This window comes from Antechinus flavipes, chromosome 2 (genome assembly GCF_016432865.1).
Source record: "Antechinus flavipes isolate AdamAnt ecotype Samford, QLD, Australia chromosome 2, AdamAnt_v2, whole genome shotgun sequence".
Lineage (NCBI taxonomy): Eukaryota > Metazoa > Chordata > Mammalia > Dasyuromorphia > Dasyuridae > Antechinus > Antechinus flavipes.
Genome location: NC_067399.1, coordinates 519,593,788 through 519,617,072, shown reverse-complemented (window position 1 = coordinate 519,617,072; position 23,285 = coordinate 519,593,788). Strand labels below are relative to the sequence as shown.

Genomic DNA, 23,285 nt, shown 5'->3' with positions numbered 1-23,285 from the left:
AGTTCCCAAGCCTCCATAGCATTTTCTCTTTATCTCACTATATCTCCTGATTAATATTGAACTTAATGATCTTGCTATTAGAAGATGGTATCTATCTTATGTAGTATCTACTGACTCTTGCTGAGAGAAATCAAGAATAATTTTAGCAAACAGGATTTGTTTAAGGAAATTGGGAAAGTAATATAATAATATAATAATGGAGAATTTAGAATGTTAATTTAAGAGTTTGTAAGAATTGCTGTCTATGAATATACTTACCATAGTTCTGTATTTAGGAATGATCAAGTAAAATAAGGAATGAAAATAAAAGGCAAAAAGAAATAATGAAAAATTTTAACTATGCAATGTTGTGTGTGAGCTTTTGTATAAGTTGGATATGTTTGATCTTGAGAGAAGCACATTAGATGTGTTATATGCTGCATGTATATATAGTAGGTAGTATATTATAGGTATTCAGTTAACAACTTTTTACAACAGTTAACAGTAATCTTAAGTTAGATATTTTTAAACAACTTTCAGAAAACTTGTATTTTTAATATTAAAAGACTATTTTTTTTATCAATTTGATTATATTAAAAGAATAATGACTTATTCCCCCTATTTACTCTACCTTTTTTGTTTATCTAAAAAACAAATCTTCAAACTACCAACTCCCAAATCTTTTTTTCCTTCCCAAAAAACCCAGGTGGTGGAATGGGTGGTATGAACAGCATGACTGGAGGAATGGGGATGGGACTTGACCGGATGAGCTCCAGCTTTGATAGAATGGGACCTGGTATGGGAGCTGTCCTGGAAAGAAGCATCGATATGGATCGAGGATTTGTTTCTGGCCCAATGGGAAGTGGAATGAGAGACAGAATAGGCTCCAAAGGAAACCAGATATTTGTCAGAAATGTAAGCAAATAAATGTAAAAGAAACTTGTTTTCTTTAATTTTCTTTGTGTATCTGTTACTAATACCTGTTTTCATTCTAGCTGCCTTTTGACTTGACTTGGCAGAAACTAAAAGAGAAATTCAGTCAGTGTGGTAAGTATACAAATGATTGCAGATATGTTCATATTAATTATGGAGGAGAAATTAGTTCTTAAAGTTCTTAAAATTCTAAATGTATTTACTCATATCTATTGAAATTACTATTTTCTGGTTTGATTTCCAGGTATAATTACATTAAAGGCTTAAATGGAAGCTAAATGTTTTTTAAATGTTTTCTTGGAACAATAGAGGTCTCTTAGGGATTGTAGGGAAGTCTGAAGTTGCTTCTTCTGTAAAGTCTTTGATTTAAAGAATCTAACGTTATTATTTTATTTTATTTCTACTGTTGTAATTCATATTGTTGTATATGTTGTCAGTACTAGGCAAGTGACTTCCTTCAATTCATTGGTTCTTTATTGTCTATCCAGATCTGGTTTGGGCCACTCTCAGGAGTGTTGTGAGTTGCATATTTTACACTTATGATTTAGGTCATAATGGGCTTGGACAAATAGCATAGAGGTGGTAGAGTAGGGGAAAAAATGATCTCTAGTTTGAGGTTTTCGTGATATTTCTGTCTCATAGTTTTCCTACTTGTCTGGCCAGTCCTTCTCACTCAGTCTTTCCTAGATTATCTTTCCAATGTAACTCTAGGTATCTTCTTATCTCTTCTTTTTCATCAAATCCCATAGGTACAACTATCATCTGCGTACAGATGACTCTAATACATACATACACACATGCACATGTGCATCTTCAATTCTGTTCTTTCTCATGGCTTATCTTCCATCTCTTAAAGCTGTTTAATATCTCTCTTTTCTTTTACAAGTAAACTCCTTGGAAAAAAAAAGCCTTATATATTTTTTGCATATTGAATATTTTCAATTGGATATCTCATAAGCATCTCAGATTCAGCATGTCCAAAATAGAACTCATTATTTTTCTTCCCAGATTCTTACTATTCCTCACTTTTCTATTTCTTTTAATCATCTTCAAGTCACTCATATTTGCAACCTTGGTGAATCTTTGGCTTTTCTCTCTCTCTCTCTCTTAACTGTCAAGTCCAGTTACTTGCCTAGATTTGTTGACTTCTTTTCTCTAAACTTTAATGTCTACTATCTCAGTTTGAGTCCTTATCATCTTTCACTTAGCCTATTATAGTAAACCCCTGTTTGGTCTTCTTGTACCTATTCTCTTTTTTCCCAGCTCAACTTAACACAATTGCCACACACAGCTCAAATTCCGCAAATATCTAAAGCACTTATGCTTAAGAAACTTTTGTGGCACCCTATTTCATTTAAGTTAAAATATGTAATCTTCAGTTGGTCATTTAAAACCCTTCAAATTGGCTCTAACCTACATGTCAAGACTTCTTACATATTATAGTTCTTCAGATAGCCTGTGGTTTAGGTGAATTATTTACTGTTCCCTCAATAAGGCATTTCATCTCCCTTTTTTGTACCTTTGTATAAATTACTTCCTATGCTTAGGGTATTCTTCCTCCTTACCTTTTAAAATATTAAACTCAAGTGTAATTTCCCACACAAAGTCTTTCCTCTCCACAAAATTATTTTTTGTTTACTTTGTGTATTTTTTTGTGTATACTTATCTGTATGTGTGCTGTTTCCCCCAATAAAGTGCTGATGGCAGCGATTCTTATTTTTATATTTGATATTCTTACTATATCTAGCACAATGATTGACAATAATAGTAAGCATTTAATAAACATTTTCTTAATGAAAGAAGTCTATCTTCAAGCAATGGATGAATATGGTAATTACTTGGAATAGAGGGGAAATTACAAATGTTTCTTGGAACATTGTGTTTATTTTTTTACTTTGAGGTTGACATTAGGGCAGACAGCTTTGTTAATATTGGCACCAAGGACATTTTATGGGCAGTCAATGATCATGGGCTTAAATAGATGCCAGCCTCCAATGTGCTGGGGTTATTAAGAAAGAAAGAAAAAAAAATTGCCTGTACCTCCAAGGATCTCACATTATAATAGAGGAGAAAACATAATAAAATTGTTAAATACATTCAAAGCATATTTGTACACCATGTAATTAATATACATATCAATCATATCTGTTCAACAGAGTGGTTTGAAAATAATTTCAGAGGGGACTAGCAATGGAAGGAATTGAGAAAGGTCTCCTACAGGAGATGAGATTTGATCTAAGTCTTCAAGGAAGTTAGGAAAGCTAATAGATGAAGATCTTCTCAGGCATGGGGACAACCAGTACAAAGAGATATCATGAGATAGAGTTCATCTGTAAGAAATGGCAAATAGGCCAATTTAACTAAATCATAGAGTGCAAAAGAATTATAAACAACTTCGAAAAGATAGGAATGGGTAAAGTTGTGAAGGGCTTTAAATCAAAAGAATAGCTTATATTTGATTCTAGTGGTAATAGGGAAATAGTTAAATTTATTGAGGAGGGCTAACATGGTCATCTGTGCTTTAGGAAAATCATTTTAGCAGTTTATGGATTAGAGTGGGGGAAAAGTTGAAGGAAACTAGAAAGAAAGCTGTTGGCAGTAGTCCACATATAAAATGATGATGACTTGAACTAAATTGGTGGCTATGTTGAGTAGTGAGATGGAGACATATACAAGACCTATTGTGAAAATAGACAATTTTAAAACAGATTGGATGTGCAGGGTAAATATCAGTGCAGAGTTAATTCAATTATGGATGACATTGAAGTTGCAAAGCTGGGTGACCAGGAAAGTAGTGGTACCTTCAACAATAATAAAAATGTTAAGAAGAGGGGAACATTTGGGGCTTCATCTTGAGTAGTGACTTCTTTTTTGAACATGTTGAATCTGAGATGCCTATGATACTTCTAGTTGAAGATGTTGTGTCTACATACATACATATATATGATGTAAACGAAATCTGACCAATATAATTGGTTTCCTATATATTTTATTTTCTTAACTTTAAAATATTAATTTAAGAGGAGATCTATAGTTTTCAAAAACTAAAAGTGATCCATGACATAAAAAGGTTAAAAGTCCCTGGTCTAAAGAGAGAAGAGAGAGCCCAGGACAGAGCTTTTTCATGTTTAGTGGGCATGATATGGATGATGAACTAAAAGAGCCTGGAAAAGAATACTCAGAAGGAAAATCAGGAGAGAACAGTATCCAAAAACATTATCCAGGAGGAGAGATAGTTACTAATAAGTATGAGAATCTGCAGAAAAGTCAGGAAGGATTAAGCTTAAACAAATCAGAAAACAAATATTTGTTAAATGACTTCTAAGTGCCAGTTAAGAGCTGGAGATATAAGCACAAAAAATGAATGTCTGCTCACAATGGGCTAGTACAAACAACATAAATATAAAGTTAGTAAATATATATACACACATACATACACACATATATGGACATACAAATGTATGTACATGCAAAGACAATATTGTTAAATATAAAGTAATTTGGGAGAGTGGGCATTTGAAAAGAACAGAGAGATGATTAGTTAGTATAGCTATTATATCAGAGAGTAAATGTCCAATGGGGCTAGGGCCAGGTTGTGCAGGTGCTTAAATGCTTTGAAGAGTTTATATTGTATTTTAGAGGTAAATAGAAAGCCTCTTGGAGTAGGAAGTCATATGATCTGCTCAATGGAAAATTACTTTAACAGCATTGTGAAGAAAGGATTGAAGGAATAAGAGAATTGAGGTAGGAAGACAATAGTCTACTAGGAGGCTGTTAACAGTAATCTAAATAAGCTGATGAAAGTTTGAACTAAGATGGTAGCTGTATGAATAGAGAAAAGGAATTGGACATAAGTGTAGTAAAAGTAGAAACAGCAAGATTTGGCAATTAATAGGAAGTGTAGCATAAGTGAAAGTGAAAAAGTGATTAAAATGCTGAGGTTATAAACATGAGACATTGTAAGGATGATGGTGCCTTCAACAAACTGGGATATTTCAAAAGAGTAGATTGGTTCAGTGGGGCATATCAATGAGATAATGGGGAGTACATGCAGTTTTGGTCACATAAGGTTGGAACTGCCAGATGAAGAATTTAGAAGTAAATTTTAGTAGCTGAAGCACCTAATATAGATTACTTTCTTTTAATCAAGTTAGTAGAGAAGAAGAAAAATTTTGGGTGATAGATAGCAGGGTTGCAAGATCTAGTGAGTATGTTTTAAGGATTGGTTAGAGACATGGGAGGTGTTTGTAGCTAGCAGAGAAAAAGTCAGTAGACAGGGAGATAGTAAAGATGAGAAACAGTGAAATTAATAATAGAGGTACTCCATTGGAGAAGATGGAAGCATATAGGATCCAAGGTAAATTGTAGAGGGTTTTTTTGGCAAAAAAAAGGATTACTATTATTTAATTTATACTTTAACATATTTAACATGTATTGGTCAATCTGCCATCTGGGGGAGGGGGATGGGGGAAAGAAGGGGAAAAATTGGAACAAAAGGTTTGACAATTGTCAATGCTGTAAAATTACCCATGTATATATCTTGTAAATAAAAAGCTATAATAATAATAATAAAAGGATTACTATTTTAACAGATAAGAGTGAATAAGAAGATAGAGGGAAAGGATGTTTTAATGATTTGAAAAGATGAGAGAAGGACCTCTCAGTGAATAGCTTCAATTGTTTTTCCACTGTAGTGTATAAGTCAAATTCTGAGAGAAAAATAGGAGATGATGTGGTGGCAACATTGGGGAGAAATGAAAAGGTTTAGAACAGTAATTGCTTGAGTGCAATAGTTGAATAGATTGAGGTGAAAAAAGACTTCCTTGGGGCAGTGGATAGAGTAGATAAAGCACCAGCTCTGAAAGTCAGAAGGACCTGAGTTCAAATGTGGCCTCAGACACTTAACATTTCCTAGCTGTGTGCCTTTGGGCAAGTCATTTAACCCCAATTGGCTCAGCAAAAAAAAAAAAAAAAAAAATTGTCTTGCTGCGGTGAGAGTCTAGTTGAGATTATATAATAGTAATAATTATATAATATTATTTTATAATTATAATTACAGTGAACCTAATGTGACCCATTACTATGTAATTTACATTTATTTTTAGTTTTCCTTGGTCTACTTTTAGTCTTAATCAACTTGAGTTTTTAAAGAATGTAAAAACAAGCTTCTTAAGCAAAAATGATAGAAGTGGCAGTAAAAAGCTATCTTCAGTTTTTATTCTTCCTATACTCAAAAGAAAAAAGCAAATTAGTAAAAAGGCTTTGGGCAGTGACTAAACCTTTGAAGGGCAGTTGATGTAAGTGGGAAAAGGTGTTAAGATTAGGTAAGTAAAGATATGACATGAATTTCTGTATAAAAAATGGAATTAAGGACATTGTGGACAATGGTATAATGGCTTTCAACAATTACTGGTAATTTGTATAGGGTAGCAGATTAAGGAAACATCATTAATTGATTTCTTTTCATAGATGGAAAGTGAAGATGTTATGTTCAAAAGAATTTAAATGATAAAAACAGGTGCTAGAGCAAAGAAGAATATAGTTAAAATCTTACTATTGTATACACAAATTCGAGATAATGGCATTGATTGAATCTTCTCCTAACTGAAACAGAGCTGAGAGTCATAAAGAGCTTGTTTGGTATTTGTAGTTAGAAAGAGTGGTGGTGTTTTCAATGTGGAAATAAGTTTTGAGAGAGTAGTTTTTTAAAGGCATCAAATGTGATTATTGCTAAAGTTTACTGTGTATTCTTTTAAGATGGTAAATGTATTTTCCCTTCTGTTCCAACTACTTATGACTATTAAGATATTTGTTCTATGTTGAGTAAAACTCATTCTTTAAATCTATAAACCTTTAAAGGCTTATACTTGAAGTTAATTGCATGTTTATTACATAACTTCCTTATTTTCCCTCTGATTACTTTTTTGCTACAAAATTTGGGTGTTTTGGAGGCAATTAAAGGAGTTGACTGGATGTTGACATTTCTGTCTTGAGTGGGATCCAACTTTTATTCTGTTCTAGTCCTTGGTAAATATTTGTTAAAATGAATTGCTATTCAACCAATGATAAATTGAGGGTTTACAAAGAGACACATTTTTTGGACTTGGCCATTGTAGGAATGTGTTTTGCTTGACTGTGCATATTTGTTTATATGCACAGTATAAACAAACAACATGGGTTATTTTTCTTTTCAATGAGAGATGCAGGTGGAAATTTATTTTAAAGTGAAAAAATTAACTAAACAAATTAAGATGCTGTTCTCTATGCCCCTGATAGTGGAAACAGTCTGTTTTCTGTCTAATCCCAGGCAAATTTGGTCTACCATTCTTGTCTTGTCTACCATTAGCATTAAAGCCTATTGGAGATTTGGAAAAACATCTCTTTTTCCCTAATCATAAGTTGTTAGCATTTGCTATTTACAGGTACCTTATCTAAAGTTGTCTGAAACTAGAGAGACCTTCTGGCAAACATTCCGGATAACCAGCATTTTTGTAGCTAAAATTAGCTTAAAATTTATTGCTTCTACTTTACCATCCACTTATCCCTTGCAATATGGCTTCCATGTTTAAATTCTCTTTTTTATTATTTTGAACTTAATAAACATGAACCCTGTCAAATATAAAGAACAAAAAAGCTTATATATGAAATCATGAATCTCTAAAAATATATACTAAATGTGCTATGGTGGTCTAATACTTTTTTTTTTCTTCTTTTGAACTTACTGTCTTTTGTATATTTTTTTACATATTTCATTGATACTCTTTTTTGTTCTTTTGTTTTTTGCAGTACTTTAATTATTCCTCTTTTCCTTGCCCTTAATAAAAAGTAAATACAGTCACAATCTATACACATTAGAGAATGACTTCTGTCTGTACTTTCTCCTGAAATTTTTCTCTAGAGGTTCATTGATGATCATTGAATTTCAAAATCTAAAAGCTTTTTTCTATCTTCATACTGATTTTTAGTAATGCTGTCAACTCCCCCTCTTTCTGCCTTTTTTTGAAAACTCATTTTTCTTAGGCTTTATGATACTAGGCTACCTTGATATTCTCTCTACTTAATATTTCTCCGTCTCCTTTACAGAATACCTGAATACAAGTATATCTCTGGATTGGTCTTTCTGTGTTCTACTCTGGTAACCTGGTACTTGCTCCTATAATTAAGTATCCCTTTTACATAAACTAACCCTTTGTCCCTTTCTCTAAAGCCTTTAACTTTTTTTTTCTGAGCTATGAACAAATTGTCTATATTTCAATATTTCCAACATTTTATTTATTAATATCATTATTTCCTATTGTTTTCTGGATACTTCTATCTGGAGAGGCTCTTGGTACCATAACTTCAGAATTTTCCAAACAGAATCAAATCCCATGCCATTCCCCCTAGACACAGACATATCCTCTTCTTGACTTGCTTATTTCTGTTAATGGTTTACCATTATTCTAATCACCTAGTTTGGAAACCACATGTTTCTCTCGTATTCTTCTTTTGCCTTCACCCTGTATGTCCAATCATTTCCCAAGACCTATCAGTTGTGCTTTTGCAGTGTTTCTCCAGCCTGGCTTCCTCTCCATTACCATCATTCTCAGTATTTCTTACTTTTTTACAATAATGTCTTCATACATCTCCCTCTCATTTTACAGTAATTTAGCATCTACTATGTGCTAGACATTGGGCTAAATGCTGAGGTAAAAAAAATGGCAAAAAAGGCAGTATCTGTTTTCAAAAAGCTGATTGTTGGGGGAGATAGATATTCAATTAATAACAACTATGTACAAACAAGGAATAAAAATGTATATGCATACATCTATACATACATACATAAGTGAGATACATAAGCTGGGGACAAAGTTGGGAGTAGTCTTAGAAGGAAAGCACTAAGATTGCTGAGAAAGGATTCTTGCAGAAAGGGGGACTTTAGATGAAACTTAAAAGAAACCAGGGAAGCTAGGAAGTAAAGATGATAAGGGAGAGAGTTCCAGTTGTGAGGTCCATAGTTATGATAAAACTTGTGAATGAAAAAATGGAAAGTCATGTGCAAGGAACAGCAGGGAGGTTAATGTCACTGAAACAATAAAGTATGTGGTGAGGAATAAGGCGAAATAGGACTAGAAAGAAAAAAAGGAGCCATGTTATGTGAAAGGCTTTAAAAGCTAAACAGAATTTTATATTTGATCTGGAAATAATGGGAGCCACTAGAGTTTATTGAATAGTTGGGATGATATGATCAGATTTGAGTTTTAGGAAGATCAGTTTTGACAGCAAAATTGAAGGATTGGGGTAGGGAGAGACTTGGAGCAGAGAATAATCAGTAGATTATTCTCCAGAAGTGAGATGATAAGGGACTGTACCCGGATGGTTGTAGTGTCAGAGGGAAAAGAAGGGTATATATAAAAGATGTTTCAAAAGTAGAAATGACAAACCTTGACAACTGATAGAGGAAAAGATGAGACAGAGTGAGGAGAAGGAGGAGAGGGGAGAGGAGCCAAAAATGACAACTAGATTATCTCCTGTCATTCACTCCCTCTATAGTAATAGAGAAATTAGGAAGAAGGGAAGGTTTTTAGAAAGAGTACAATTTGTTGAGCCTTACGTGTTTTCTGTGGAAACATCCAGTTTAGATGTTCAATACAGTTGGAGATGAGAGGCTGGAGATCTTGAGAGAGATTAGAATTGGATAAGTGGAATTGAGAGTCATCTGCAGAGGTGAAAAGTGAAACCATGACAGCTAATTAGATTACCAAATGAAATAATATAGAAGAAGAAGAAAACATTCAAAACAACATTGGAGTACATTCATGGATAGAATGAGTATGGCCTGGATGAAGACCCAGCAAAGAAACTCAAGGAGCAGTCAGATAAGAGAGAGCACTATCAAGAAAACTTAGAAGGAAATGTCAAAGAGAAAAGAGTGATTGATAGTGTCAAAGGCTATAGAGAGGTCAAGAAGGATGCAGAAGAATGGGAAAAGACTATTAGATTCAGCAATTCAGACAGATCACTAGTAAATTTGTTGAGAACAATTACTGTTGAATGATGTGAAGAGAGTAAGAAGAAAGGAAATGCAGGCATCTATTACAGCACCTTCTCAAGGAATTTAGTTGGGAAAGAAAGGAGAAAAATCAGATGATAGATTGAGATGATTAGTTGAGATTTTTTTGAGGATGAAGGAAACATGGGTGTGCATGTTAGTAGGTGGTAGAGAAGCATCTAGTAGGCAGTGATTAAAGATTAGTGAGACAGTAGAAATTATAAAGGAAGTAGTCAGATGGAGAAAATAAGATGAAATTGGATAACTTGTGCATGTTCAGGGATTTGTCTTAGTGAAAATGTGAATTTAGTGAAAATGTGAAATGAGTAAAGGAAGAGGGGATAATTGCAGAAGATGATGTGATGAGAGAACTCTGCAAATACCTAAGTTTTTCAGGGCATTCAAGGTAGTGTTTTCAACTGAAAGGGAAGGGGAAAATTTGGGAGTTTAAAGAAGACATGAAAAGATTTGGAAAAGTCACTTTGATAAGTGGGCTACTGAAATCGATAAGGGAGATTAAAAGGATTGTGAGTTCACAGGGAGAACCTCTTTGAAATTATGTAACTTAAAATATGTTGTAAATTCCATTAGAATAGTCTCATGATTTTCTCCAATTTTGTTCACTGAGGCAGCATACAATGGAAGTTAACCAAAACTGGAATTTAGTAGGGCAAGAACTTCAGTAGATAAAGAGGCAAATTGGAAGGAGCCAGTATAGCTATAGCACTGAGCGCTTGTTCACCAAAACTTCAAGATAAAAAAAAAAGGAAAAGAGTGTACCCAGTGCAGGGGTACTGATCTGGAAAAGAGTTGAGGTTATGGAAGAATTGGAAATTTTTGATGAGAACAAAGAATAAGGTTTGAGATTACAAGGCCAAGGGAGAAGTAGAATTATAACAGATTATGATCAGATAATGGAATTCAGATTTAATGAATCTGGATGTGGAACATTTATAGATGATGGCAAGATAAAGGGAATAACCATCTCTGTGTGTAACTGATGAAATCAATAAATTGTTCATGAGAAATTGATAATTTGTGGTATTGGATATTTAGGTTATCAAGTGTGTAGCTTGAATTTGAAGTTCCCTTTGTATAGTAGTAAGAAGGTATTCTCTATTCTTAACTGCTACATTTTTTAAAAATCTGACTAATTTGGAGATAAATAGGCTACATTTTCCTGTCTCCCTCAAATTTCAGTGGTTTTTCACTGCCCACAATCTAGCAAATATTTTTTATCATGGACAGATAGTATGCTGGATATAAAATTTGTAGAATACCATCCTTCCAGATTTCATAACCTCATTCAGGAAATAAAGATATACACAAAGAGGGATAAGATAGATTTTTTAAAAGGTTTCAAATAGTACTAAGAAGTGATTTAGTAGAAAGAATATAGCTTTGAAGTAAAAGTTCATGGATTCAGATTTTGGTCTTGCCATATGTGTATGACCTTGGGCAAATTAATGAGCCTCAAGTGGAAAATGAAGGGGTTATTCTGAGCTACCTAAAAGGCCATTTTTTTCCAGCTCTAAATCTTTAATTCTGTAAAGTTAATGAATGGTAGAAATAATAGTGCTTATTTGAAAAGTGTGCTAGGGCATGGTACTAGAGAACCTCATAGAAGAGATAGACCCTGATAGATTTTGACAGATAGAAAGTATTGTAAGCTTAGAAAATATGTAGTATTTGGAAAACCACAAGTTATTCTTGAAATAGCAAGTATACTAAAGTAGTAAGTATATGAGAGATGAGAATGTTGAGAAATAAAGTGTAAAGGAGAATTTGAGAAGGCTTTGAATACCTCTTTTTTTTTTAATAACTTTTTATTGATAGAACTCATGCCAGGGTATTTTTTACAACATTATCCCTTGCATTCACTTCTGTTCCGATTTTTCCCCTCCCCCAGATGGCAAGCAATCCTTTACATGTTGAATAGATTACAGTATATCCTGGATACAATATACGTGTGCAGAACCGAACAGTTTTCTTGTTGCACAGGGAGAATTGAATTCAAAAGGTATAAATAACCCGGGAAGAAAAACAAAAATGCAAGCAGTTTATATTCATCTCCCAGTGTTCTTTCTCTGAGTGTAGCTGCTTCTGCCCATCTTTGATCAATTGAAACTGAATTAGCTCTCTTTCTCGAAGAGAACCACTTCCATCAGAATACATCCTCAAACAGTATCATTGTTGAGGTATATAATGATCTCCTGGTTCTGCTCATTTCACTTAGCATCAGTTCATGTAAGTCTCACCAGTCCTCTCTGTATTCATCCTGCTGGTCATTCCGTACAGAACAATAATATTCCATAACGTTCATATACCACAATTTACTCAACCATTCTCCAATTGATGGGCATCCATTCATTTTCCAGCTTCTAGCCACTACAAACAGGGCCGCCACAAACATTTTGGTACATACAGGTCCCTTTCCCTTCTTAGTATCTCTTTGGGGTATAAGCCCAGTAGAAACACTGCTGGATCAAAGGATATGCAGAGTTTGATAACTTTTTGAGCATAGTTCCAAATTGCTCTCCAGAATGGCTGGATGTGTTCACAATCCCACCAACAATGTATCAGTGTCCCTGTTTTCCCATATCCCCTCCAACATTCCATTGAATACCTCTTTTAAAGACTTGGCATTCATATCATAGTTATAGGAAATAAAATCTATTTTCATCTACTAAAAAGTAAACTTTGTTTAAAAACCTTCATTGATTGTCTATTGACCTGCTGAATAAAGTCTGTTGCTCAAGGTTCATTCAAGGTTCTACAGTCTGGCCCCACCATCTTGCTGTTTTATATTTAATTCTCCTACACACACATCTGCCATAATGGATCACTCATCATTCCTCAAAATGCATGTCCTTTACTGTTTACCTATCCACTGTTACTTTTAGGTGAAATGTCCTTCACTTTTCTCACTGTCTGTCAAAAACCAATCAACACTCAAAGTTACCATCAAGTGCTGTTTAGATCAGTCTTTGTGATCCTCCAGTGAAATGTGATCTTTATTTCTTTTGGACCCCTTTGACATTTTTGAATTAATTATAATTATAATAATTAGTGTTATTAATAATAATGATAATAATGATCATCATTTATGTAGTGCTTTAAGGTTTACTAAGCACTTTATAAGCAATAATTCATTTGATCTTCACAGCAACTCTGTAAGATAGGTACTATTATTTACATATTTACAGATGAAGAAACTGAGACAAGAGGGTAAGTGACTGTCCCAGTCACACAAGAAGCAAGTATCTGAGGTGGGATTCAAGCTAGATTTTATTGACTCCAAGTTCAGTACTCTTATCTACTGTGCCACCAGCTGCTTAACCTATCTTGTAATTCATCTTTCAGCACTTAGTAATTATTTGGATACTTATCTCTTCCATATTAGATTGTAATTGTAAGCCATTTGTAGGTTGTAATTACAATTGTTTGAAGGCAATGATTCTGTCTTAGTCATCTTTGTTTCTTTTGATTGAGAAGGCATTGGTGATGTTTAACCTGGAGAAGACTTGTATGGGAAAATGGGAGGTACAAGTGGGAGGGGTGTGTGGTGTATGGTTCTTTATTTCAAATATTTGAAGAGTTATTATATGGAAGAGAAGGATTAGATTTATTTGCTTAGCCCCCAGGGAAAGAACTAAGACTGAAAGACTGAAAATCTAAAGCTAAGAGGAAAAAACTAGATACTTAAAAGGAAAAACCACTTAACAATATGAATTATTCTACAGTGGAATGAACTGCCTTTAAGAATAGTTTTTCTTGTTATCAAAGTAAATAAATAAATTACCATTTTTTGAGGCTATATTAGGATTCAGATTTTAGGTAGAAGATGGATTAGTTGACTTTCTGAAATCCAATCCATTTCTGAAAAACAAGGATTTTAATTTATATTTAGCATAGAATCTAACACAGAGTAGGTATCAAAGTATTTTTTTATTTGAATTTTATATTTGAAGAAACTCTTAGGAAGGAGGGGACGTTTCCCATTGTAAAATGAAGGGGGGAAAAATAGGTGAGTAATATGATTTGTTGTCACATTTCAATACCAACATTTTAGTTATAAAAATTATGTTTTTCATGTTTCATTCATTGTAAAGGGTTGAAACTCTTTGAGTTCATGCACTTAGGTCGGACAACCAAGCACTTAAGGCTAATTACTTATTGGACAATACTCTATTAGCATATGCTTGGAAAATGGCCCGCCCCACCATTCTGTGCTGGCTTGATCTGTTGGTGTATACAGAGAATTGTAGGAGGGATTAGAGGGTGGAGTAAGACAAGCCAGAATTACTTCTGGGTGGGAGAGGAAGAAGAGAGATGTGGAAATTCCTGTGTCCATTCCTCTCATTTCGACCAAGAATAAAGACCAAGGACTTTTGCTTATCCTGACTCCAGCTGATTCTAAAGTATCTAGGGTGCTAACTCAGTTTTCACAATTCATTACCATTTTTTTCAACATATTAGGGTGACAGAAAATTACTGTTTTTAAAAATACATAGATTAAAAAAATACTATTGCTCTTTATTACTAGAATGTACATTTTGAGTTTTCCCAAAAGTATGCATGTAATGGACTCATTTATTCACACTTTTTTTGCTTCCATTTCTCTTGGCATGCTTTTTCACAATGGCTAATGACTGACTTATACCTATAATTTCAGTTCAAGAAGTGTAGGAATATTGATTGATTAATGGAAAATAATTAACCCTGGACTCATTAACCTGATAATCTGGGTTAATCCATGATATTATCTTAAACATCCATTAATTTCAGGCTTTCCATAAAATTCTTTTCTTGATTCAGCCAAGTATAATAACGTATCTTTTGTTGCTATGGAGGAAAATTTTCTCTCAGACACTCTAGTTAAGGGGTGGTAGGGCTGGGGAATAAAGAGTTCACCTATTCTAAGAAGCTGAATAAATTTATTTCCATGAATTTCCAGTAAGTTACTAACCTACTTATTCATAACAAACAACTATAATAATCTTTATTAATTTCAATAATAATTGAAACTTCATTGAAAAGTTTCATTACCATTCTTCTGGGTAGAGAGCAAAATATATATGTCTATTAAAATAATAGAGTTCTTTTGTTTGGTCCATATATTTATACTAAAATATCTTTTATCTGATAATTTCTCAGTTGGTATCACAATTTTGCTACATTATATATTTTTAAATCAGTTTTTCTCAGGATTACACCTCATTGGTTGCTTCACTCAAGATCATAGGATGAGCTAAAAAGGATATTGGGATCAGAAGACATACATTTTAGTTTCATACAGTTGAAAAAAAAAACAACAGCAACAATAACAACAACAACAAAAAAAGACAGTGATCATATAAAATGAAATTCTACAAATGTATTAGTATTCAATTTATAACATTAAATTGGTAGAGTCAATACGAGTTTTAAATCTGGAACTGAACTTAAATAATTATATCTGATAATAAGTTTTCATTGTACAGATGAAGAAATAAACCCAGAAAGGTTGAGAGACTTGCCCAAAGTCACAAAGCTAGCTAGCAAAGAGTTAGGACATAAATTCAAATCTTGTAATTACTATTCTGAGATTTTTTTCTACTCCATGATGCTTCCTCTTAAGATTTTTTTTTTTTTATGATGGACAGAAGCAGCTACACCCAAAGAAAGAACACTGGGAAACGAATGTGAACTATTTGCATTTTTGTTTTTCTTTCCAAGTTGTTCTTATCTTCTGAATCCAATTCTCCCTGTGCAACAAGAGAACTGTTCGATTCTGCAAACATATATTGTATCTAGGATATACTGCAACATATTTAACATATGTAGGACTGCTTGCCATCTAGGGGAGGGGGTGGAGGGAGGAAGGGGAAAAATCGGAACAGAAGCGAGTGCAAGGGATAATGTTGTAAAAAAATTACCCTGGCATGGATTCTGTCAATATAAAGTTATTATAAAATAAAATTTAAAAAATTAAAAAATAAAAAAATAAGATTTTTTTTTTGGCTGGCAGAGTACTTTTTCTTTATTTTCTGAAATTAAATGTTGGTCTGTGTAGGAAATATGGTACTTGAAAAATAGCTGCAACTTTTTTCCTCATTAAAGATGAGAAACTATCTGATGTGTCTGTGGTTGTTATATAGACTTATTTAACTCATTTTGTGAGGCATAAGTATAAATTTCTTAAATTTCTTAAAATAAGCATTCTAGAATTTAATACCTCTAAATTAGTATCAGCCTATAGTATTTACCATGGGAAGTTATATTCTTACTTGAGTGTGGCAGCTATTATGATACAATTTTAAAATCATGTAATGCATTCCTTTGACCATACCAGGAAATGGTCATTTCATTTTTTACCCAAAAGTCATTTGGAGGGCAACTCTGGTGAATGAGGTGAATCATTAAGCTGGAAATAAGTTGGTGTTATTCAAACAAGGTGTGACTAAAAATTGAGTTTGATATTTTATGTTTATTGCTAAAGTTAATTTCAGAACAGAAGTCACAAGTATATTTTGAGCAATGGTAATATATTTGGAATTAGCATGTAAATCCCAGGATAACTTTGAAAGATAACGAATAACCTGCGTATGGATGTATAAATGTTATGATATTACAATTATTAGTCCCTTGTTAAGTAACTAAATAGTCCTATTACTTTTGCTATTAAGTTGTGTCTAACTCTTTGTTACTCTGTAGTATTTGTTAGTATTGACCTGAGGTTTTCTTGGCAATGATACTGGAGTGTTTTACCATTTTCTTCTCCAGTGGATTAAGGCAGACAAAGTTAAGTGACTTGTCCAGGGTAACACAGTAAGTATCTGAAGCCACCTTTGAACTCAGGTCTTCTGACTTCATGCCTAGCATTCCATCCACAGAGCCTCTTAACTAAATAAAACTTTTGTAGAAATATTTTTACAGATATTTCTCCTTTAGCTAATTATTATAAGTTAGAATGGTATTTACTTTTCAAAATTCTTTGCCTAGTATACTCAACTATTAAAAGAGCTGAAAAGATTTCTATCATGCAAGGTAGGTGTTGATCAGATTCTATTTAGCTATTGATGCCTATTTGGAAACTTTTAGGTCTTTTTATTAAGAAAAGTATGTTAATTTCAAATTAACTAATAATGTCAGGTTACCTTTTTCTACTTTACATAATAATGGATTCACTTATCTTAAAAACATCCTATTAGGCAGAAAAACATCTTTATTTTTGGAGCAGAAAAAAAAAAAGAGGGGGAGAGAAATAAAACATTTATTCAAAAGTACAGGTGTCTGTGATAAAAAGTGTCAGGAACTATGATAAGAATTAAGAATGAGGAAATGTACCAAAGCTGCTATTTGTTATGACTTCACATTCCTTCAAGAATGTTACCTCTGTTACCATCCACTAAGTTCTCTTACTCATATGCCCTTGTGAATCTCTTAATAGGTTTGTTTGGGGTACACATAATTTAATAAACATTTTGAAATTTTGGTCTTTTAGATAAAAGTAAAGAGAACTTTTAATTTTTTAAATATTAACATAAATATGTGCAATTTATATAATTTGTACTGTAGTTTTGTACATAAATATCTTAATATCTAGTGATACATTATTTCATTCATATTAATAATAGAGATTATTTTAACATTTCATTCATATTAGTAATAGAGATTATTTTGTTTTATTTTTCCTATTTGAAACTTTACAAAGTAAGTAGGTATTTAAATTCTTTGGGGAAAAAAAACAAGTTTTAAAATTTACCCCAAAAAGCCAACTGGGCTTCTTAGTAATGTGGAAGGTAGACTTCTAAGTATCAGTAAGAGAAAATTTGTCCCTCCACTTTAGGTTCAGCATCTCCCAGTATATGTTTGAGCTATTAGGGGAGTGTTAACCAGTTCTTTCATTCATGGAACTTATGGACTAGGATAAAGTAGATAACATAAAAATAATTGGTATAAAGTTTGTTGCTGAAAAATAGTTAGAGAAATCTTTATTATAAGGAAAGGGCATGGTGCTTATAAGTGGAATTTTATAGATGGAATTAGGCTGACTGGGAATTACACCCTAACTAGAAGACATAGCTTGAGTAAAAGAAGGGAAATGTGAAAGAATAGGGTATTTCTAGACTTGAGAGCAGTCTGGCATACAGAAAACACTTTGGGCCCTGCTACTTTATTCTCTAACCACAAATCACAACTTTGAGTGTAGATGAGAATTTAGAATCTGTTGATAGGATAGACTTTATTTGCTACTTGCAGTCATCTCTTCACCATACTGCCTGTACTCTGACCATCAAACTTATATCTCTCTCCCTCTGTCCACCTCCCCCAGCCTTAGACTATAACTGTGAGTCTGATGGGTTAGCTTTTTTGCCATATCTTGTAGGAACATGAACTTCATGACACTTCCTATCCTAATCAACACCATGCTACCACATGTATATCATCCCTCCTTCCAGCTCTCCTTTGTGTTCCCTTCATTAGACTGTAAGCTCCTTGAAGGCAAAGGTTGTCTTTTTATTTGTATCATCAATATTTGGCACACTTCTTGCTACCTGGTAAGCAATAAATATTCTATATTTTGATGGAGTTGTAATATAATATGAAGCCAGGACTTGGGAATGTGTGCTCTTGAAAACCCACCTTTTTAAATTTTTTTACTAATCTGAGACAAGGAGAAAGAAAAGAAATGAGAAATGGGAGATATCTTTAGAGAAAATTTGAATTCAAAAGGTACAGGAAATTTTGCTTTGGAAGTTAAAGTAATTGTTACTTTCAAAGTGAAACACTGTAGGTTAATTTCACCTATAAGTCTGAAAAACTGAGGGTTTTTTTTTTTTTTTCATGAATAGCAAGCCTAACAGTAATTAGAACTCTTAATTGTTAAAGCTATATTAAGGGAAAAGAATGCTATGGTTTGAAGTGAAATGATACCCTAGCCCCTGTAGCTGTAGATTCCTTTACACATACTGAAACGCAGATGTTTCTGTCTATCCCTTAATCCTCTTTTAATTTAAATTTTTATTTCTTCAAATAACCATTTAGGGTAACTGGAAAGCTAATTCTCATTCCTTTTGTATTTTCAGTTTCATTTACTTACATAGCACATATGGAGGCTATTTTTTATTAAAAAGATTTTTTGGAGATTAACTTAAAATATTATAGTTCAATATGTATAATTTTGTACTTCTTGCTTAAAAGTAATTATTTCTTTAGCATTTTCATTATTATAAATTTGTAACATTTTCAGCTTCAACTTGAGTTAAATAGGTTCATATGGCCTATCCTGGGTCACTAGTCCTTTTATTCTTCCTGGTGATTGTGAAGATCTTCTCTTCTTGTCTCAAGATACCTTCATTATTATGTTCCCTCTTTCAGTAAATATTCTTTTTTTCTTCACTGAGAAAACTGAAGAAGTCATAAGAGTTTCTCTTCCCTGATTCTACCTTGAGATCCCCTCCTCCTAGCAGGTACTGCCGCCTGATTCTCTCTCTTAGTGCCTTGCTGCCTTAGCTGGGGTATTTTGCCTGTCCTGTGTATGTTAGTTGGTAGAAATGGCTGGCCCCTTCTCCACAGGAGTTGCTTTCTCCAGAGGATTATTGTGAGGGCATAAGGTGATTTGCAAGGAGGAGATGGTTCACTCCTCAGTTCCTAGCCTAGCTACCAGTTGGTGGCAGTTACTCAGATCTTGTTGCTGATCGAGAGAGATAGGCCTTCTCTCAATAAAGATTTCTCCCCTCATTGATATCTCTGGGAATTAGGCAAATCGGGTTGTTTGATGGACACTGCTATTCTAGGGTTCAGGCTCCTTTCAACTTCTCATTCACTGACACTTCCTTGCAGTTTTGAAACATTGCCAGACATCCTTCATTCTTTAAAAAAAACAAAAACAAAATCAGAAACTTCATTTGACCTCTTTTTTCATAGCCAAACTAAAAAACAAAACAAAACAAAACTTGTTTATGCTTGCTACTTTCTAGTTCCTCACTTCTCACTTACCAAAACTTAAGCACTTAATAGACATTGTTTTTTCTGAAAGGCCAGTAATCATATTTTTATTCTTTTTCTCAGTTCTTGTCCATCTTGATCTTTCTGCAGTGGTTGACACTGTTGAACCACCCTCCTTCTGGATGCTTATTCCTCCTTTGGTTTTTTGAGTCTGTTTTATAATGGTTCTCTTCTTAACTGCTGGGCTAATTTTTCTATTTCATCTTTGTAGGATTGTTAGATGAGGACCTGCCCTATGTATGCAGGTGTACCCCAGCTCTCTGTTCCTTAGCATTCTTTTCCAAGGTTCTTGTCAGTTTCCATGGATCTAGTTATTCCCATGCAGTAGACTCCCAAATCTTACCTATCACCTTTATTTGAAAATAAAATTTTCAAAAAATTGTCTCATTCCTAAGCCTCCATCTTATACATTTCCATAATAGATTACTCAGTAGCTTGATACTACTTATAAAATTATTTCTTTGGAAAATTGTTTGATGACATTTCCAGAAAAACTTTGGAATATGACCTGTCTTGAGTTGAAAACTACCTTAACTAGACTTAGACTGAGTATGGCATTTGTATTCTTATACCATTTTATTATTAGAGAGCAGATCTATAGCAAAGAGAAATTTCTGAAGTGGCAGAGTCAAGAAAAGAGAACTAATGACTCAGAATACTATAGATAAGAAAAAAAATAGTTCTTATCATGGACTTTAAAGAAATTAAAAGAAAAAGATCTTTATAGTCCTTTGAAAATAGTTTGAATGAGCCAGGTTTTAGGAATTATCACCAGTTTGCCTTTTAGGAATATGTATTAGTAAACCTGATACTACTACTTCTCCTGGTCTATAAGTCACACATTGTCTTCCTGTATTAGTGACTGGGATATTAGCTACACATTCTCCAATTTCCCAAAGCAGTGTATGGAGAAACACTGTTTAGTAAGCACTCTCAGAAGGTGAAATAGTCAAGCTTTACTGTGTTTGGAGGCAAAGAATCCATAGGCCAGACAGGGACAGATTTCACCTCTCCAGGGAATATCTCAGTAGTTCCAGCTGCATAAAACTCTATTCTCCCCAATTGTAATCTCTTTTCCCCATTAGGTTGCTTCTTGGCTGATTGATCACGTCAGAGTATGAACTTCTAAAGACTTTCTGGGTGTAATATCAATTGCCCATACTCCAAGTGCTTTTTGTCTGGGGCTCTGAAGTTGGGCCCTGCTTCCTGTTTCCCTAAGTCATTCTACATTCTGATGCCCAATGGAAGCCTCTATTGCAATTTGGACATAGAGTTTTGGGTCTTGTTTTCCCACCTTGTCTTCTTTGCCAACATTGAGCTTTCATGTGCCCTACTTTTACCACATTAAGAACATTGACGAATCTCTCTGGAAGTCCCTTGCCAAAAGGGATCCTGTCTTTCCATGTTCAGATTTTGAGAAATCTGCATCATAGTGTGGGTATAAAAGATATTTGTGGCTACACTGTGGCACAGCGTCTTATGATCTCATCTAAAGGAGCATCCTTGTCTAGTCCTAGTATAATTCTTCTACAAACCTCATTAGTATTTTCCTTCGCAAGTTGTCTTATCATAATTTCTGTTGCTATGTTTTCATCAGTAGTTCATATGACAGCTGTCTGCATATGTCTCATGAAATCCGCAAAGGGTTCATTTGGACCTTGTGCTATTTTTGTGAAGGCTTCCCCTCTATCTTGTCTTCCTGGGAGGGTGCCCCATGCTTTGATAGTAGCAGAAGCAATTTGCTCATATGCTGTTACAGGGTAATTAATCTGCTCTAAAGTGTCTGCATCAGGACCTAAACCTGCTAGTTGTTCAAAGGTGACTTGTATATTAACTCCAGTTTGCCTGTTTCATTGTATTCTACAGAGTTCATATACTCAGAAAACCACAAGAAGTTATGTCCAGGTTCTAAACATGTCCTTGCCATATATAGATTTCCAATCATTAGGGATTAAAACTTCAAAAGCCAAATTCTCTAATAGCATCTTAACATAAGATGATGTTTTTTTCAGATCTTTTTTCCTTGACCTGAAGAGTCAAACTTTTCAATCACAGAATATACTTCTATTTTTAAATCATATGCATCTTGCCCTTCCTCTTTAGCTTTAATTAGTGCCCTTTGTAATCATGTCATAGGGGGTGGACAAAACTGCTTATGGGTGGTGCTGATGGTTGTCACTGTCCTTCTCCCACTTCCTCCTTCCTTCACCCATAAGGACAAAATTGAGGGAGGATGGTCAAGAGATAGGGAATGCCCTAATGACACCTACTCCAATGTAACTGAGCTGTGAAAGTGAGAAGCACCACACCCCTTAACTTCATCAGAGCTGTTCTTGTCCAATTCTCCATGCTTTTCAGGTGCTTTGTCAATACCATTTTCCCTCCCTCTTCTTTCTCCTCACACTTCCTTGTCTGATTTTCTCCTTAAAACTTCCTTTTTTTTTAGAACTTATGGGATTCTTTAAAGCCAATTGCATTATATTGTACATAAGGAATGTTTCTTCAGGAATTGAATCAGGACCCATAGCTTCATAATATTCAATTAGTTGCTTTCCCACCAGTGTTCCCACATATCTGGCTCTAATTTTTCTTTCTTAGATAACCAAGGAGATGTGCATTGTTAATATATTTAAGAGTCTAGTGATTTGCTTCCAAGTTACTAACAAACCTAGAGTTGTATGCAGCTGGGACTACTGAGATGTCCCCATGAAGAGGTGAAATCTGTCCCTGTCCGGCCTATGGATCCTTTGCCTCCAATCACAGTAGGGTTGACCTTTCACCTCCTGAGAATGCTTACAAAACAGTATCCATCCATATACTACTTTGGGAAACTGGAGAATGTGTAGCTAATATCCCATTCACTAATATAAGTAGACAGTGTGTGACTTATCAACCAGAAGTAGTAGCATCAGGTTTACTGATACAGACTCCTTATAGACAATCTGGTAATATTTACCCAGTCTCCTCCATCAGTCTGGCAGTCTGACAGTCTCAACCAGTCTTCCCTTGAGTCTGACTTTGCCCCCAGTTTAAATATTCTATTACAATTACATCATTACAGTATACTGCATATGTGTGAACTAGAAAACCATTATATCATCATTTCCACTGAGTTAACACCTTGTTTCAAATATATTTCTTTCAAGTATACTTCTCCACAGTTCGTCCTTTACAGGAATGACAAGGAATTCCATAAAATGGAATGCATAGGATTTGTTAATTGCATTGCATGTTATAGGGAACTAATTTGGCAATGTCTTGCTCTCTAATCTGGTAGCTAGAATATAATTTATTAGTCATTGGCGACCTGGAAAATAAACTTTTTGAAGTATATATTTTATATTTTGAA

At 34.0% G+C, this 23,285-nt stretch overlaps 1 protein-coding gene across 1 annotated transcript in view; it reads left to right on the top strand.

Moving 5' to 3' along the window:
- Positions 1-23,285, top strand: part of MYEF2 (myelin expression factor 2) — a 51,726-nt gene that overhangs the window by 26,821 nt on the left and 1,620 nt on the right. The window contains exons 15-16 of the mRNA XM_051980598.1: positions 686-894; positions 975-1,026. Of these exons, the coding sequence (XP_051836558.1) occupies positions 686-894; positions 975-1,026 (261 nt within the window). The remainder of the gene's footprint in view (positions 1-685; positions 895-974; positions 1,027-23,285) is intronic.